At 50.8% G+C, this 17,273-nt stretch overlaps 3 protein-coding genes across 3 annotated transcripts; 1 reads left to right on the forward strand and 2 right to left on the reverse strand.

Annotated features, from left to right (window-relative positions):
- Nucleotides 1-701: 701 nt before the first annotated feature.
- On the reverse strand, nt 702-4,059 carry BO66DRAFT_351866 (putative DUF221 domain protein). Its single transcript, XM_025644759.1, has 4 exons — nt 3,474-4,059; nt 2,792-3,409; nt 2,010-2,735; nt 702-1,939 (listed from the first exon to the last, which is right to left on the reverse strand). Exons 1-4 carry the CDS (start codon nt 3,853-3,855, stop codon nt 1,104-1,106), a joined length of 2,562 nt encoding a protein of 853 aa, XP_025503003.1. The 5' UTR covers nt 3,856-4,059; the 3' UTR covers nt 702-1,103.
- Nucleotides 4,060-7,789: 3,730 nt separating this feature from the next.
- BO66DRAFT_392677 (uncharacterized protein) lies at nt 7,790-10,372 on the reverse strand. Its single transcript, XM_025647580.1, has 3 exons — nt 9,851-10,372; nt 9,535-9,758; nt 7,790-9,386 (listed from the first exon to the last, which is right to left on the reverse strand). The coding sequence occupies exons 1-3, from the start codon at nt 9,957-9,959 to the stop codon at nt 8,238-8,240; spliced, it is 1,482 nt and encodes a 493-aa protein (XP_025503004.1). The 5' UTR covers nt 9,960-10,372; the 3' UTR covers nt 7,790-8,237.
- Nucleotides 10,373-12,885: 2,513 nt separating this feature from the next.
- BO66DRAFT_421177 (MCM DNA helicase complex subunit MCM6) lies at nt 12,886-16,388 on the forward strand. The gene is made up of 4 exons (XM_025649936.1): nt 12,886-14,725; nt 14,785-14,920; nt 14,982-15,971; nt 16,037-16,388. The coding sequence occupies exons 1-4, from the start codon at nt 13,083-13,085 to the stop codon at nt 16,151-16,153; spliced, it is 2,886 nt and encodes a 961-aa protein (XP_025503005.1). The 5' UTR covers nt 12,886-13,082; the 3' UTR covers nt 16,154-16,388.
- The last annotated feature ends 885 nt before the right edge of the window (nt 16,389-17,273 follow it).

Consider the following 17,273-nt stretch of genomic DNA (forward strand, 5'->3'; position numbering starts at 1 on the left):
CGAAACAAGGCAGGAAGAAGATTAGCGAGAGAGAGAGAGAAAAAAAGATAGCACACTGGGGAGCAAACAAATTCCTACTAACGAATAAATGCTAGTTTGGCCGGCCAGACTCTGGAAAGATTGCAATTAACCGTTTTCTGGCCCCTAATAACGGTCGCAAGCGCCAGCACTATTGAGACGCACTGCAAGCCTAGGAGAATACTCCGTATGGAATACCTCAGGCGTGAACTGACTCCAGGCTGGGCTGGCCAAGTGGCAACTGGAACCCAACAGGGTAAAGCGGCTCCGCTGCCGGCCGAGACTGTCTTTTCTATGGCCAATCACGGAAACAAAGGGGGCTGCAGAAAGGCCGAACCGGGTCCGACTGCGGCTCTGGTAGTCTTTCCGATTGGTTTAAATGAAGCACGCATAAGCTCCAGTCGGTGACGGTTGTAAGGTTGGTCCCTTCACGGCATTTTTTCAGTGCCTCAGGCGGCCAGCTGGTACCTTACGGTCTTACCTCGATATCGGGCAAACAAGGTTGAGTGGAAAAGAGGAACCTTCCAACGCAGGGCAGAGGCAGGAACCGGTGGAGAACCTCATTCCAGGGTTCTCAGTAGGGCACCGTGAACCTCACTGCAGATGGCCATCGGCACCTAGGGGGTCAAATGGATCTGGCCCTAATTCTTCCTCAATAAAATTGTTACTAGGTAATCATTGTTCTAGTTCATTTCTTGCCATGACAATTAAATAGTGAAAATAAAAAGTGCGATTGGATTGGATAAATGCGCAAGCCCGTGAGGCTTTTGTAGGTACAGTACGTCAATGGGAAATGGGAGTCTGCCTTGATGATTTTAGGCAGGCCACATCGCTTGCCAAGGTCATAAAAGCATCTCAGATCTCATTCCCCATGCAAAATAGAACACACTCACAACTCGTTTATATTACCATTATTCCAGACATATTATCGCGGGTATCACAAATGGGTCACGGAACCCAAATTCCACCGAGCCATGGGTATCAATTATTAGGTCAATTTGGCTCCACCATCGGAATGGTGGCCCTCGATCATAACTTTGTGGGAGCCGGCCACCGCCGTGCATCGCAGGGTTTGTGCTCGACCCTTAGTAATAGATCTTCTCCTCGTAGACAGGAGGAGTGCCCTTGTCCGTGTTCCATTGGATGTGGTTCTTCTCATCCAGCCAGGCATCTTCATCGGTGATCTCAATCACCTTCGAGGTGTGTCTGACCTCCTGGCGACTGACGCCCAACTCGTCACGAGGGATCCAGAGAAGAGGGGGCTGGGACTTGATGGATGGGTGGAAGTAGGCAGTTTCTTCGACCACTGGATCATAGGTGGTGTTCTCGTTGGTCGGAACCCAGCGACGCAGCTGTGCGTAGCCGCTGTACTTGTCGGGCCGAAGATAACGCACCAGGAAGTTGGCCTTAGGCTGCTCCGTAGCGGGGGCAGTCAAGCCTTTCTCCGCAGAGTCAACGTTGGCCACACTGCTGTTGCGACCGGCATCTGCAGAATTGCCAGCAGCAGCTTTGTCGCTGTAAGGCTCCTCGGCGGAGGAGCTTAACCTGGCCTCATGCGCTAGAAGTGCCTCCTCTTCGGCCTCAAGGTTCTTGGGCAGGTACTCAATGAGGGGTGCCAAGGCGCTGTTCAGAGAGACATGATATAGGACAGTGAAGACAAGCAAAATGATCATCAGGACCAAGGGACCGGTAGCTATGGTGTCCGCGGCAGCGCCAATTGCGAAAAGTCCGATCAGACAAACGTTAAGAATGTAGCAGCCAACCGTGAGTTGCTGCAGAGCCCGGTAATAGGTTTTACCTTGGGTGTCGATATTGGCATTCGACACGAACAGCATGTTGTACCGGTAGGCAAAGTAGAAGAGATAAAGGCCAATGGTTGCAAAACCGAGAACAAGAGGCGCAATACAGGAGTATATGATGGCTATTGAGCGGTCCCGCGTCAGTCAAAAGACTTCGTATATCTGGAGTATGAAAATGCAGAGGGTTCTTACCGATGACAGCCAACAGGGTGAAAACAGGGTAAACTGTACCCCAGCCCAGTCCGGACAATGTGGACCAGCGTTTGTACATCTTGCGGGGAGTATTATCCAACAACCTGCCTAGAACCTTGCCAAGGATCAATCCTGAGATCTGCAGCAGGGCACCGGCGCTGAAGGACAAGCCCTGCAGAATGATATATGAGATGTAAAAGTTGGAAGCGGTCGGGATATTGTTCGCCAACAAGGATGCAGCGCTAGTGGGCTTGTCAATAATCTTGGTGACAACAGCCGAGGCGGATGACGCAAGAGTGACCACCAGGAACACCTGGACGACCTGGAAGGCAAAGTAAAAGTTCTGGGTGGTCAGTTCCACGGCGGCCAAGCTGGGCGCACCACCGAGCTTGGCCATCAGGCGGAGGATGATGGGGACAAGCGCCATGAGGATGGACATCAAGACGGTAGGCAACAAAGAGGTGATAACACCCTTGATCCAGCTCGGAACGTCATTGATGAAGCTCAGGAAGTGAACCTTGTCTGTAAGATAGTTGATGTTCGAGATTGAACCGACGACCGCGGTCGGAATAGCCCAGAAGACGATCATAGCGCAGACAAAAGCGATGGTTGCGGCATAGCGCATGATACGCTCCCACCACTTGATGCGCAAGTTCGACCAGATGACCTGGGTCGGGTCGAGGCCAATGTATCGAGGTGCCATATGCAAGGGGAGGTTATGCGCCACTGCAGGTACATGTTAGCGTCCATAGAGACAATCTAGAACGAGGAAATGCGCATACCGGACTGGAAAGCCGCCTGGGCGTCTGCCTGAGCGTAGAATTCGACAAACACCGAAGAAACCAATTTGGCTTCGCCCGCACGGTGCTTGGCCTGAAGCTCCTCAATCTCAGGCGTGAGACGCTCGATCTCCGCTCTTGCCCAGTTGATCGTGTCCACTTTCTTGCCGATGAGAAGCTTGAGCCGGTGAGTAGGACGGTCCGAAGGCTTAACCCAGCGGGCTGCGATAGAGCCAGACTCTCCGTCCGACTCCTCGCCCGCAGCATCTCCAGAGATGGGGCCGTCTTCCACGTTCCCTTGCTTCTTGAGGGCCTTGAGACGAGCAGCATTTGCCAATTTGACCAGCTTCGTTTCCGCACCCTCTAGCTTCATCGCCGCGTCGTCGCGCGCAGACACCTTTTCTTCCAATTCGCTGGTATCGGTTGTCAACCAAACGTTCTTGACCTTGTTGACGCCGAACATCCGACGGATCTTGTCGCGATCAAGGTAGTCCTCCGTGACGGCAGAAAAAAGCACGGTACGCGAAGACAAACGACTGGCGTAAGCAGGAGAAAGAGCGTAAGCCTGGCGCAAGTTGATATAAAAGAGACTTTCGCGAGTGATTGTGAAGAACACAAAACCTAAGCAGATTGGGAGTTAGAATGAATCATTGGCATGTCTGGCGCAGTCTCATGCTGCACTCACCGATGAAAATCCATGCGACAAAGCAATGCGCAAAGTAACGTCCATAATTGTTCGAAGCGACGTTCGACATGCTCAGGATATCCAACTGCTCCTTTCCAGCACCGCCGGTTCCGTTGACCGGCAGCAAAATGGGGAACGTGATACAGCAGCCCACGAAGCAGATCATAGAAACAGTCTTCAAGAACCGGAGCAAGAGGTACGCATCCATCGAGTGGTGTTGCAAAACGTACTCGTCGGGTAATTGGTACATGTGTTTGATCCAGTTCCACAATCCGGTCGGCGACGCAGGTGTCCGTTCAGATGGTCGCAAGACGCCTACATAGGTTCGCGGCATGTACATGCGACGCTCACGGCGACGCAGAATGATGAAGATGGACACCATGGCGACGGCCGCCAGCAAGGATGGCACCAAGGTGGTGACCAGGCCCGAAGCCGAACTGGAGGCATTTTGAGGATTGTCGGTGCTCTGAAAGGAGGTTAACCACGTTCATTCTCTGTGTAGGAAAAGCGATACGCGATATCGCGAAGTTCGAGAAAACATACTCGCCCGCCTAAATGACGGAGGCCTAAAAGGCCTGCATCGGTGATGGCCATGATGCCCCCCTATTAGAGCGCAGTGGGGCGATCGCAATCACACCCGACAGTGGAAGGCCGCGTGTACTGAGGGTTGGAAGTAGGCTAACACAGGGTCTTCTTCGCTTGATGTATTGAAACGATCCTGAATAGAGATGGATCGCAAAATGAGAGGGGATGAAAGCGAGGGAAGAGATGATGAAAAGAAGGAAGATTGGGGGAGGGGGACGGCCGACAGTATTTGTTTGAAGGAGGGGACAAAGTAAAATGAGATAGACTCAAGGAACCCGAAGCTTAGCGATAGGGGGAGCCACTTCAACACACGCTTTTTTGCGCTGAATTTTTTCTCTTTCCCCGCTCAAGTCGGATCATTCGAGTTTGGACGTAAGGAAAAACACAAAAACAATCAATGAACAAGCTGTTACTCAGTAGTAGCACGCTTAACGCATTCCAATTGGTTCTCTAAGAATGAAGAAATTGCTTAGTTCTCGCGCACAGATTTCGGTACCGCCGACCGTGGAGGTAGTTAACTAATAGTTTATTTGTTAAGAGTATAGTCGACGAAGAGGCCGGCCTGCAAGGCATTCGATGGGCTAAAAGTGAAAAAGATATGATCATGAAGCTGGAGACTAAACCAGCTTTAGCAGGCGCTGTGATTGTCCCTCTCCACCGAGCAGTCAAAAGCGAGTGAGGAGCACAACCAGCGATCGCGCAGACATGGATCACAGAAAGTCGATGACGCTGGCCGCTGGGGTTTCCAAGGGGATTTTGACTTTTGGTCCTGAGCAAACTACTACAGCGTGGTACACGTAGTGGCGAATGCCGATCATCTCCAGCCTTTCAGCTCGTTCAGCCACACCTCGTCATGATGAGACCAAGCCAAGAGCACAGTTAAAGAATCACCCGATGTCAGATACGGAGCAGCTGTGATGTGATTCGTATGTGTTGCAGGAGAATTCATGTCGTCTTGGGTTGCACCCAACACTGCGGCTGCCCACCTCCAGGCTGCAGAACACTGCAAACAGATTATTGAGCGGGCCCTCCTCGTCCTGACCACTCGGTAACTAGTACGGAGTAGCTTGTCACAAGAAAAAGAATTCCGAGGCAAGTGGATGAGTTGCTTCCAATAGATCGCCCCTAGCGTGCCGCCTGGTGCGGTGTTAGCTTGTCTAGCCTGTCTCGTTTGATTGTTGGGTTGGATGACTTAGGCGCGAGAAGTAAATTGGACCCGTGAATACTGAGTACAAAGCCTAAGAAAAACCCAAAAACCCAGTTGTAAAAAAAAAAAGGGGGGGGGGGGGGGGGAGCCCCGAGAATGGAAGATGGAACAGATGGAACCATGGTGGCGAACCATCTGCAACTTTGGGTCAAGAATTCCGATCGCTGGTCTGGTAAAATGCAAGCTAGACTCGATCTGGTATTTAGTCCCCTGGTCCACGGTAGCTCTCCACCTGCACCGCCCCCTCACGGTCCTTTCACTGTGGCTGGTGAGCCACGCTACAGAGTGCAAATGCACTGCGTGTGCTGTAGCACGATGCGGACTTGTCTGTCGATGCTCTGTCGATGCGGACTTGTCGTGACAGACAAGTCCGTCTATACCATGTGATGAGCTTGCACTACCACGTTAGCCCTATTGCCATACCTTATGGGAAGTCAATTTCCACAAGTGAGTGGCTGGAAGGGGACGGTTTTGTTCGGGGGTACGGAGTACTCCATAGCAACTTGGAACATAAAGTAGCTCCTCAGCCACAGTTCTGCCGTGCGCTTGACACAGACCGATTGTTTCATCCGATCGAGGAGTCAGGAGTGAAGAGGTTGAGTCTATGATCCAACCAGTCCTCGATATGATCCTACGATGATCCGATCGGACCCGGGGAGGACATCGCGCTGAATTAAGCATGATGAGCAGCAGGCCGCGTACGGGCCACCATGCAACAAATGCTAACCCCCAAAATCTACCTCGATCTCGCCACCACCAACGCACATCCTGTCAATCCTGGTCAATGCTAGCTTGGGGCTGCTCCCGTGGCTAGCAGGGACAACGTGTCCGTCGAGATAATGTCGATGTCAACTGTCAAAGAACCGGCCCACCATGATGGGTAGATTACCTTCCCGGGTCAAATGATATCAGTTCTAACTATCGGTTTGATCGCAGACTTTCAGCTGCCGTGCTTGGGCCTCCAACCTCCGACATTTCTTGTCACCAGTTAAACAGATCCTAACCTCCCGCCAGATTGCTAGGATCTTTATCGCTCAAGTCTAGGCCTTGAAGGGCCCCGCCTGTATTGTCGCACACAGCAGAGCAAGACAGAGCTACGGAGTAGACCGCCAGCTTTTCCTGTTTAGTAGCGCACCTTGGCCTGCGCAAGTGCAAGACGTTCAAAGCTGTCAACAAACTTCCCAACAACAAACTTCCTCCGAAGGGCCTAGATAATGCACGGACGAGGGTGGGACATGTGGCGAGAAACTTTCTTTGCTCCATGGCAGATGTCACGCGGAATTGTAGGGATTTTTTCTTGTCCCTCTTCTCCGTCAATTCTTGATTGTTTTCTTCGTCTCCGGGCTTCGTTCTTGTCGGCCTGGGAAAACCTAGTAGCCGCAGTTGTCCTCCAATATCGTCTGGGGCACCGTAATCAATGCGTTGAAATTTAGTGCCAAGATTATCCTTTAGGTCAAAGGTCGAGGAACGGTCGCACATCCACCTGAACCTCGTGTCGGATTGTTCTGTTTACCTTTTTTTTCTGTTTTCACAATTCGCCGGCTTCATTGATCCATGCGAAACCCAGGCTTTGCTTGCTTGCCGTTGTATGGTCGCGCTAACTGGTCCTTTCATGGAGCTGCTGGGCATCATTTCGAGTACTGTACAGTACATATAGCACTGTCTCTGGCTGTGACCAGTTTCCAGTGCCTTGCGCCAGCCGTTCAAAAAGACCCCGCCCTTGCTTAGCTGAACGTGAAGTCGTCCTAGGCGATAGTTCACGTATATGTGATAGGATCAAGAACGACCATAGGGGTCGAGTCGTCATCCCACGCTTCCAATATACATATGTAGCAGTCCGACTGCGACTGTAAGAGCTGTGGGATGCAACAGTGGACAATGAGCCCGTCCTAGATAGGAACTGCGAAATGAAAACTGCCAACGGAATAAATACCCCGCTCAAAGTCAGCCCGGGTAGCAATCTCGATCCAATTCGTCAGTTCGACTAGGTTATATTGCAATCAAGGTCAAAGCGTGACTTTCCAGGATTTCTGCTCTCGCGGAACCGCGCGACGGGTAGTTGCAGCAGGGATCTTGTCCAACAGTAAGTTCAACTACATAGTATTTGGCAAGGTAAGTTTACTCCGAACACTGCCGATTTCGTCGAGACAAGCTCGAGGAGGACGTACCTAGTATATCTTCAATATATACATTTGATGCGTGTGTTCGCAATGCTGGCAATAGAAGAGATAAGTGAGATCGGTATGGACCGACCACTGATCTATTGCCGAGGATACGAGATGATGACCCATTCATTGGCGGTGGTCCAGCAGTCTGGTTCAGAATCTACCCTACTAGGTACAGTCACTTGACCCTTCTCGGGAGTGCAACCGGCTCCTATCCCGCCTTCCTACTTTGGTATATCCTGCCAGCTTGAAGATTCTTTCTTAGACTTTAGGTTTCGGATGGCTATAGAAAGTTACCTATATATTTGACTTATGTGATACAAGTGGGATTCTAGCTTGGCATTCCTAAACTTAGTATTTGAACTCGCTAAAAAAGAATACGTGTTGTATCCGGAAGGTGAAATCGAGACCAAAATCCTCATATGTCAAGGAGGAAGTAATCACGTAGGCGGTACACAGACCGTGGACGTGGCGTTTTGAACCAAACAGTCTGACAGCCAACACAAATTTAGACTCCAGCACTACGTCATAGGCGATCGTTCTAACTGCCTATATCCCTGCATGGTAATCAATCCTTGGGAATGGGGAAGGCTGCACTGGGCTGAGGCCATCAATGGCAGGACGGTATGTGCTAGTTAGTAAATATAGTTAATATAGTTATCGATGCTGAGAAATGTGCTCTCCAAAATGTACCGAAACAAGCCCAGCAGTCAACACCGCTATACCAACACTCCAGATTCGCTCAAGCGTTACAGAAGACCTAGAAAAAAAATATAAAAAAAGCCCTGGACTGGAAGATCTCAGAATTCAAAGAGCGTGCACTCTTCTTTCAAACTCCCCAACTTCTAGAGTAGGACTCTCGAGCATGAGAAAGCTGAAAAGAATGTTGCCGTACTCAACTCGTAAATCAGGTGGTAGCTTTTTGATCATCTTCAGCAGCTCTCCCATCCGCCACGCCCGTTCCGAGTCTCTCAACCTCGGGATACATCGTTCCTCAAGGAGGAGCCATATGAATGTTTCACATGCGGGATTTCTGTCGAGCTTATACTGCGCGACAAGCTCATTGAGATGAGCAAGGAACTGACGGGTTTTGTCGGGTTCATATTGGTAATCCCACAGTGCGCTTGTGATGTGTATCAAACACGCAGTGCGGCTAACCTCATGACTAGGTATATTCAAGTTCATCACATATTTGTGCAAGTCCTGTGGAACCGTGGATGGCCAAGGCCCAGGACAAAGTGAGCAGAAGAGCGGACTGGCCATCTGGAACGCCGTCCGCCTCTGAGGCACCGAAGCCAAGTATGCAGCTGTGCTGTGTTTGAGCTTCAATTCTTTCGCACCTCGAAGGAAATGGACTAGCATTACTCTGTCCTCATGGCCCAGTGAGAACTCCCGTGGCATCTTCAGATACTGCACATAATGCAGGAACACTTCAGCAACGCCCATTGAATCCTGCCAAGGGCGCATGCGCAGAAGTCTAAGTGCCTGGTCTTCGTACTCCATAGCAGCGGACTCATTATCACCGAAGCGATTCTCATGGAGAGACATTCCGGCAAGAGCCATCGCAAGAGAATCATCGTTCTTCTCGTTTCTTGCCTTTTGGATCATTGTGGAAGCCCTGGTCAGATGAAGTTCGGATTCAGGGCTGGATTCGAGACCGTATAATCGGGCCCGCCAGCGAGCGCAATAAGCAAGAATGATCGCTTGAAAGCACACTGGATGAGCTATGGCTGCTTTATAAATTTGGAGCTTGATGTACTGGTTCTGTCCTGACCAATAACTTAACTTGCTCACCCATGCATCAGCCAGTTCTTGGTCAGCTACAGAGGTGACAGCTGGCAAACTGTCAAAAGGATCTTTCCTAGACGAATCCAGAATCGTAGCGGGCGACGGAGGAGACCAAGTATCATCTGCGTGAGGTGAGGTTGGCGTTGGTACAGGAGGACTGGTTGAGTTCTATGTGTCAAGCGAAAGTCAGCACCATGAGTAATCATTACAAGCAGCATGTCAGCTAGGCTAAGACTGGTAGGGAAAAGCATCCGAGTCACAACGTGGAAGCAAGTGATACAGTCCGCCAGCCTATGCAGATCGTCACGAAGCTTACATTGTGATTATGAGGCTGGGTAGACATTCGCCGGAGATACCTCTTCTGATTATGCTGGCGCATGACGTGCGACCTCCGCGCACGGGGGCTGAGGTTTTTATCGACGAACAAATAAGTTGTCTGCATTGCGGAAGACTGACCGTCCTGAAGTCCAGGTAAATGACTTTGTTGGCCGGTGCTAGCCCGGGTGCTAGCAGAAACTCGAGGGGTAGGATCGGACGTTTCTGTCACAAGAAAAGAGTGAGCTCTTGGTCAGTAGATAAATGCGTGGCAAATCCGCGCCAGCAAAAGGCAAAGAGGCATCGGAAAGACCAACGTTGTTGTTGTGCTGATTGAGAAGGATCCTCTGCCTCCAGGACAGGTTCAATTGGATTTGTTGAATTGCTCATTGAATGTGCGCGTGCCAGTTGCCAGTAACTAACCATGCCAGCACTTGCTGTTATTCAGCAAGTGACGGGAGTAGGTGGAAATAAGAGGAAGGGAAAGTATATGTTAACAATGCATGTCGAAAAAGAGAAGAATCGTTGCAGATTGCGAGAAGAATGGTCATTGCCCACAAGGCTATGAGAAAAGTGGGTATATAGCTTGTCAGACCACGAGGGGGGGGGAAGAGCCGAATTATCTATCCGGCTGGGTCTTTGAAGGCAATTTATGGAAACGGGGAAATGGGGAGGGGAGAGTGGTAGAAGGGGAGAGGGTGTGGAGGGAGGGAGTGTGGGTTGTGGTGGAAAGAAGGGAGGGAGGAAAGAAGAAGATTCAACGAGAGAGAGAGAGAGAGAACTCAGCTTGAAGGTGGGAATTGGAGTCGGAGGAGGGAGCGGCCAGTGCTCGCTCACCAAGTTACCACTTGGTCACCACTCACCACTCACCACTCAATTACTTTTGGAAGAACTCATTAATTACTCAGTTAGACACCCTCCACCACCACCAGGGCCACGACCACTACCACCACCACTGCTACCGCAGAAAGGCCCCACGACCTCCCTTAGGCTACTCCATATTCCATGTATACTAGTTTACTAGGTAAGTACCGACCGAGTACGGAACTTTAGGTATGGCCCCCGGCCCGGCCTCATCCTCAGCCTTCCAATTCCATATTAGGTATACAGTCTTACCTTCCAAGTTACCTTACTAGCCAAGGAGTACGGATACTGCCTACCTAGGTACCTAGTACCCATATGTGACCTATACACAGTACATTCTACACGGATTGATCCTTTGTCATTGGGTCGGGAATGGTTGAGGTTTCCCGGAAAAGGAATCCTACCCGTCAATCTGGTATGATTGGATGTGGGGAAGAACAACTTATGGAACCCACCTACTACCCTGGCTGGTTAGACCACCTATCATCTACAAATACAATCAGTCAATAAATGATTCAGACAGACGGGAAGGATCCCGCTTGGTGCGGATTGTTGGAACACTCGGGGAGCTCCCCGGTGGCTTGTTTTCCCTTGTTGGCTCTCTGCAAAGTTCAAACTTTTCCCCTCCCCCACTCCACTCCAAATCGCGCCTATCTACGTAGCAGACTCTCAGGCCTCCAGCTCGGGCCATCTTATTCCAGAAGAGGCAAAAGGTCTTTGAAAAACACATACCGGCCAGATCTGGTAGGTCAATCGCGAGGCGGGGGGAGGCACAGCGTGCATAATGGTAGCGTGGTGCATAACTATTTAGTTGGTGGTGCGTTCTAGCTGAAAATCCTCCCATCCTATCTGTTGGTATGCGTCGTATGCCCGCCCTTAAACACACTCTCAAATGACTTCCATCATTGATCAAGACAGGAAGAATGGGAGCATGACGTTCGTTCCGTGGTCGACCCAGTTTGGGTCGCAAGATCATGACGAAATAAGGCCACCCGGCTATAACAAAGAGACAGGAGAGGCACTGGAGGATTGTCGCTATCGCAGTAGCTTGGAGAAGCTGCGTGTGTGTCTGTCACTTCGTATTGCTGGCGTAGGCTGTCCGTGGCTGCTGTAGGTGCATGGCTAGACGGGCTTAGTCTGAACCACTCAGAGGAGGATGCTCTGGCAAGATCGCAGGAAGAATGCGAACAATGACATAAAGAAGTCTGGCCGTCACGATTCCAAGGTCGTGCTCCCGGGCAATATCAACGGAGGACTATGATAATTGTCTGCAGTATGCCGAAGGTGGATACGCTCTTTATCCGCGGATATTACTCGAGTCTCAAGCCACCTCGCAAAGAAAGACCCTTCACCAAGTGCGAATGATACCAGACTGCTACGGGGAGCGTCAATTTCTCAATGTACATGTGGACTGAGGAGCTCGCAAATCTTTATTACCATGTTAGTCGTATCCCATCTGAAAGTTCAGCTGTCAATCCTCAGTTATGGAGTCGTCCCAACCGCATCGGGGCAAAGGGCCAATTGAGTCAATCACCGCAGCAGCAGTGGCAGTTGCAGAACCAAACGCTCCATTTTGCTATTGATCATCGGACCGTTCCGCTTTCCTCGAATAGGAGATCCTTTCTGCTCTGGCAAGTGCCAAATCACATCTGCAACATGCTCTGCAGTGGATATTATCCTGGCTATGATACGGCCGATGCCACCACGGACGTCCTAGAAAAAGCTTTTTCAACCGCCATCGTTATTCTAGAGGACAAGCCTGTCTAGGAGCGCCGAAGCGCAAGCCCCATGACCTTCTACCCCAATCTTAGGAGAAGAGGATCGATCAGTATGTACTCCGTACTGTACCGGTAGACCGCTAGAGTGCGCGAAATGTCGAGAGGCCAAAAGTACCAGGCTGCCCTTGCTCTCTACTCATGCATCAGTTGCAGCACAAGGTCTATGTTCTGCTGATCGTAATTAGTCACTGCACTGGCTGCTCTTTGTCCATGATTGTCGGCTCTATTGAGTGCCATGAAGCTTTTTTAGTGCTCTTTGTTGGTTAGCCCTAATAACATTTACATGGCATTCCTGAGGTCAAGAAGGACGCATGAAGTTAAGAGCTCAGTGTGACCTAAAAGGAGCTGTTTCTGTGGATTTGTTCTGCGAGTCATGAAGCGCAGATTGTGAGTCCCGGACTTGCTAAAGATATTGCTGGAGGAATGCGGTAATGGCTCATGGAGTCATCACTCGGTCCCGAGTCCACTCCGTTTCGTCCGTACTTCTGCCTCGAAATGGCTAGCCCTAATTCTCAGCTACGGTAGCAGCTTGGCATTCCCAAAGGAATGCCCACCCAATGCATGACTAAGTATCCAGAAAACCACTTAACGCGTCGGGAAGCGGAACAATGTAGTCCCGACGCGTTCGTGTTGCGGTCGCGTCCCATGCAAAAGCTCAACGGAAAAATGTCAATGCGAAGCAAAAGTGCCAAACACATTCGTTCATTCCATCAACACATCAACACCCTCTGGCCAACCCACCTTCCTCCCTCAAGGCTGGCCCTTCTGATTGACTGGCAGCAAACTGGACACTTCCCTGAGATATCATTAGCTCGCCGAGGGTTGTAGTCTCTCATATTTTTCTTGGTTGAAACGATTCCTACCCACGTACTTCAACGGCCTTACCCTGGCCATCCGCCCCTTCGCCATGTCCTCCCTCTTTGATGCCGTCCTGCAGTCGGAATTGGGCTCGACGGCGGGCTCTCGTCGCCTTCACTCGGATCAAATCCCCAGTTCACGACCGCAGCCACCCTCAGAAAGCAATGGACCGATGAGCGATATGCACGGCTATCCAGACGAGCAAGGAGCAGACTCGAACGCCTCGACCGTAGGCCGACTCCGCAACCCATATCTTCCCCCTCCTCCCCCTGTGACCGATGTCGCTGGAGAGAAAGTGCAACAGGCATTCGAAGAACTGCTTGAGACATACGTGGAGGAGCCTTCCCTCTCACAGCCGCCCCCGCCGTCTGCGGAGATCTTGAGCGACAAATACTACATTGCTCAAATCCGAGGCATGGCCAAATTCGAGCTTTCAACGCTCTATGTGGACTTTACGCACCTGACCTCCCTCAGCAACCCGATTCTGGCAGACGCGATTGCCAACCAGTATTATCGGTTCCAACCCTTTCTCACCAAGGCCCTGAACAACCTGATCGCTAAGTATGAGCCGGAGTACTATGCTGCACATCGTCAAGCCACCGCTACTAGCAGCATCTCTTCGCAAGCAGGTACCTCTATGGTTGCGGGCAACTCAAGCGTCTCCGACAATCCCGATTTGGAGCGTGATATTCGCGAGAAGACTAGGCACCAGCAAACCGATAGGCTATTCTCGCTGGCGTTCTACAACCTACCTCTGGTGTCCCGACTGCGCCAACTTCGGACGTCTCAGATTGGAAAGCTAGTCTCTGTATCCGGCACAGTCACACGTACCTCCGAGATCCGACCCGAGCTCTCTCTCGGTACTTTCACTTGTGAACTGTGTAAGGCAGTATGTCCCAATGTGGAACAGACTTTTCGCTACACCGAGCCCGCACAATGCCCCAACGACACCTGCGGGAACCGCACCGCATGGCGCCTGGATATCGGCAAGAGTACCTTTGTTGATTGGCAGAAGGTCAAATTGCAGGAGTCGTCTCATGAAATTCCAACTGGTAGCATGCCACGGACAATGGACATTATTTTGCGGGGCGAGATGGTGGATCGTGCTAAGGCTGGTGAGCGGTGCATCTTCACTGGTACACTGATTGTTGTGCCAGATGTGAGCCAGTTGGGATTGCCTGGGGTGCGACCGGAAGCTGTCCGTGATGACGGTGCCTTCCGGGGAAGTGACATTGGTGGCGGCGGTGTGAGTGGTCTGAAAGCTCTTGGTATTAGAGACCTCACCTACCGACTCGCGTTCCTTGCTTGTATGGTGACGCCTGACACAACAACTCCCGGTCAACAGACGAAACAGCAGTTGAATGGCCAGTCACATAATATCCTGGCTTCGCTCAACCAAATCTCTGATCCTGAGACTGATGAAGATCAGGCGCAGGAGGCTTTGCTTCAAAGTCTGACGCCCTACGAAGTTCAAGACTTGAAGAAACTCGTGCATTCGGAGTATATTTATGCGCGGCTGATCGACTCCATTGCTCCCATGATCTACGGTCACCGGCAAATCAAGAAGGGCATATTGCTACAGCTGATCGGAGGAGTCAGCAAAAATACCGAACAAGAGAATCTACAGCTCCGTGGTGATATCAACATCTGCATTGTTGGTGACCCATCAACCAGCAAAAGTCAATTCCTGAAGTAAGTAATTCGGACCCCCTGTGGTTTCTAGATGGTGATACTGATACATTCTTACCCAGGTATGTGTGTTCTTTACATCCTCGGGCTGTTTATACCAGTGGCAAAGCCTCCTCTGCAGCGGGTTTGACTGCGGCTGTTGTGAAGGATGCCGAGACGGGCGAGTTCACAATCGAAGCGGGAGCTCTGATGTTAGCTGTACGTGATCCATACTATCGCTGTGCCGAGTTATCACAGAACTAACCCTTTTTCTGAACAGAATGGAGGAGGTATCTGCTGTATTGACGAATTCGATAAAATGGACCTCAGCGACCAAGTTGCGATCCACGAAGCCATGGAACAACAGACGATTTCTATCGCCAAGGCTGGTATTCATACTACCCTCAACGCCCGTGCGTCGATTCTCGCCGCGGCCAATCCTATCGGTGGCCGTTACAACCCGAAGACTACATTGCGTGGCAACTTGAACTTCAGTGCTCCCATCATGAGCAGATTCGATCTGTTCTTCGTGGTCCGAGACGACCCTAATGAAACAGTGGACCGCAACCTTGCGGACCACATTGTCAACGTGCACATGAACCGCGATGAAGCAGTTAACCCGGAGCTCAGCACTGAGCAACTGCTGCGTTACATCCGATTCGCAAGAACATTCAGACCCGTGTTCACCGAGGAGGCCAAGGCTTATTTGGTTGAGAAGTACAAGGAACTTCGTGCCGGCGATGCCCAAGGTGGCATGGGCCGCTCCTCTTATCGTATCACGGTTCGACAGCTTGAGTCTCTCATCCGTCTTTCCGAGGCCGTTGCAAAGGCCAACTGTGTAGAGGAGATTATACCCAGCTTTGTGCGTGAAGCCTACGACCTTCTGCGGCAAAGCATGGTGACTGTTGAGAAGGATGATGTTGAAGTTGATGACGAAATCAACGCTGCTAGCGGTCACGCTGCCGATGAAGATCATGAGATGGGTGACCGCGATCGTGAAGGCGACAGCCCTATGCGTGATGAAGGCGAGCCGGCACAACAGACCCAGCCGCCTCGCACACGTACCAAGATCACTTATGACAAATACATGAAGATCTTGAACTTGCTTGTACGACGTGTGCGCGACGATGAGTCGATGTCTGGCGAAGGTGTTGAACAGGAAGAACTTCTCATCTGGTACCTGGAGCAAGTCGAGTCTGAACTGGAAACCGAGGAAGATCTGGAGCAAGAACGCTCCCTGGCTGTCAAGGTTCTGAAGCGGATGGTCAAGGTACGTACTGTGTTGCACTTACCCCCGCTTCATTCTACTGGTCTCATGCTAATTCACCTGGACAGGACAACATTCTTATGCCTATTCGTGGACAAGGTCTGGTCGACCCAGCTGATGAGTCTGCCCAAGTGGAGCGGACTATCTATGTCATGCATCCCAACTGCGCCATCGATGAGGAGTGATTCTGCGCCTGGTGTTCTAGGAATAGGGCGAGGTAATAGGAAATGGTGAAGCAGGAGTAACGGTGCCCGGTGCCTTGGTCGTTATGAGTGATGATTTTCTGATCTATTTTTACATGAACTTACTCGCACACTGTCGGTAGAGCGTAACTGATCTTGGTCTGTCGAGTCTGGAGTACATGCATGGGTGACAGTTTTGCCTTCACAATCTATGAATATAATAGCTCATGAATTGCCGATACGTCCATTTCATGCTTGAACTTATCTTCTCTCATTTCCACCTCGTTTGATATGATACTTGGCTCGTTCCTCGTTACATTATCCATCATCTATACCATTTCTACTTGACCTCGCCCTTGCTCCATATATAGAAGCTATCCTTGGAGGTCTCTTCAGCCTTATTCCCCTTCGTCTACTCTTCCCAAGACTTGACTTTGCCCTACCTGGTCAAGCCTTTTCAACTTACCTTGCTTACATCCTACTCTCACCCAGCACTCATTCTGAACAACATACGCGCATCTTTTTTGTCAATCAAGTAAAGTCAGCCATTTCCTCGAGCACCTTCATCCTTCCTGACTATCAGACCTCCCTTGGTTTTGCAATTGTCATACTCAATCACTACTCAATCAAGCCTCACCCTTGCTGAATCATCATCTGCCCTCATCTTGAACTCGTTCTTCGCGCCGTTGGGCCAACATCCTGCCATATAAAACCACCCATCCTCATCCTCTCCTGTTCTTCCATCCTTCTCAGCCAACCTCTTGACATACAAATACCACCCATCCTCTCGTACTCTCTTGTTTTCCCACCCTTCTCAGCCAATTCCCTGACATATAAATACCACCCATCCTCTCATACTCTCTTGTTCTTCCACCCTTCCCAGCCAGTCTCCTGCCATATCAATACTCAGCCACCTTCACATACTCCTCCCGTCCTCCCGTTCCTCTCGATCGACTTTCTCATACTTCTCGCACCTTACACCCTATATCCAAGCCGAATTCCCCGTATAGCCAGCTCTCGCTTCCTTACTTCCCTTGAGAGTCCCCTCCCTGCCTTCCTCCACACTCCCGTCAGCCAAACCGCCTGCTTTCACGCTTCCGTCAGCCACCGTCCCTTCTTCCTC

This window comes from Aspergillus aculeatinus (genome assembly GCF_003184765.1).
Source record: "Aspergillus aculeatinus CBS 121060 unplaced genomic scaffold BO66scaffold_30, whole genome shotgun sequence".
In the NCBI taxonomy this organism is placed as follows: Eukaryota; Fungi; Ascomycota; class Eurotiomycetes; order Eurotiales; family Aspergillaceae; genus Aspergillus; species Aspergillus aculeatinus.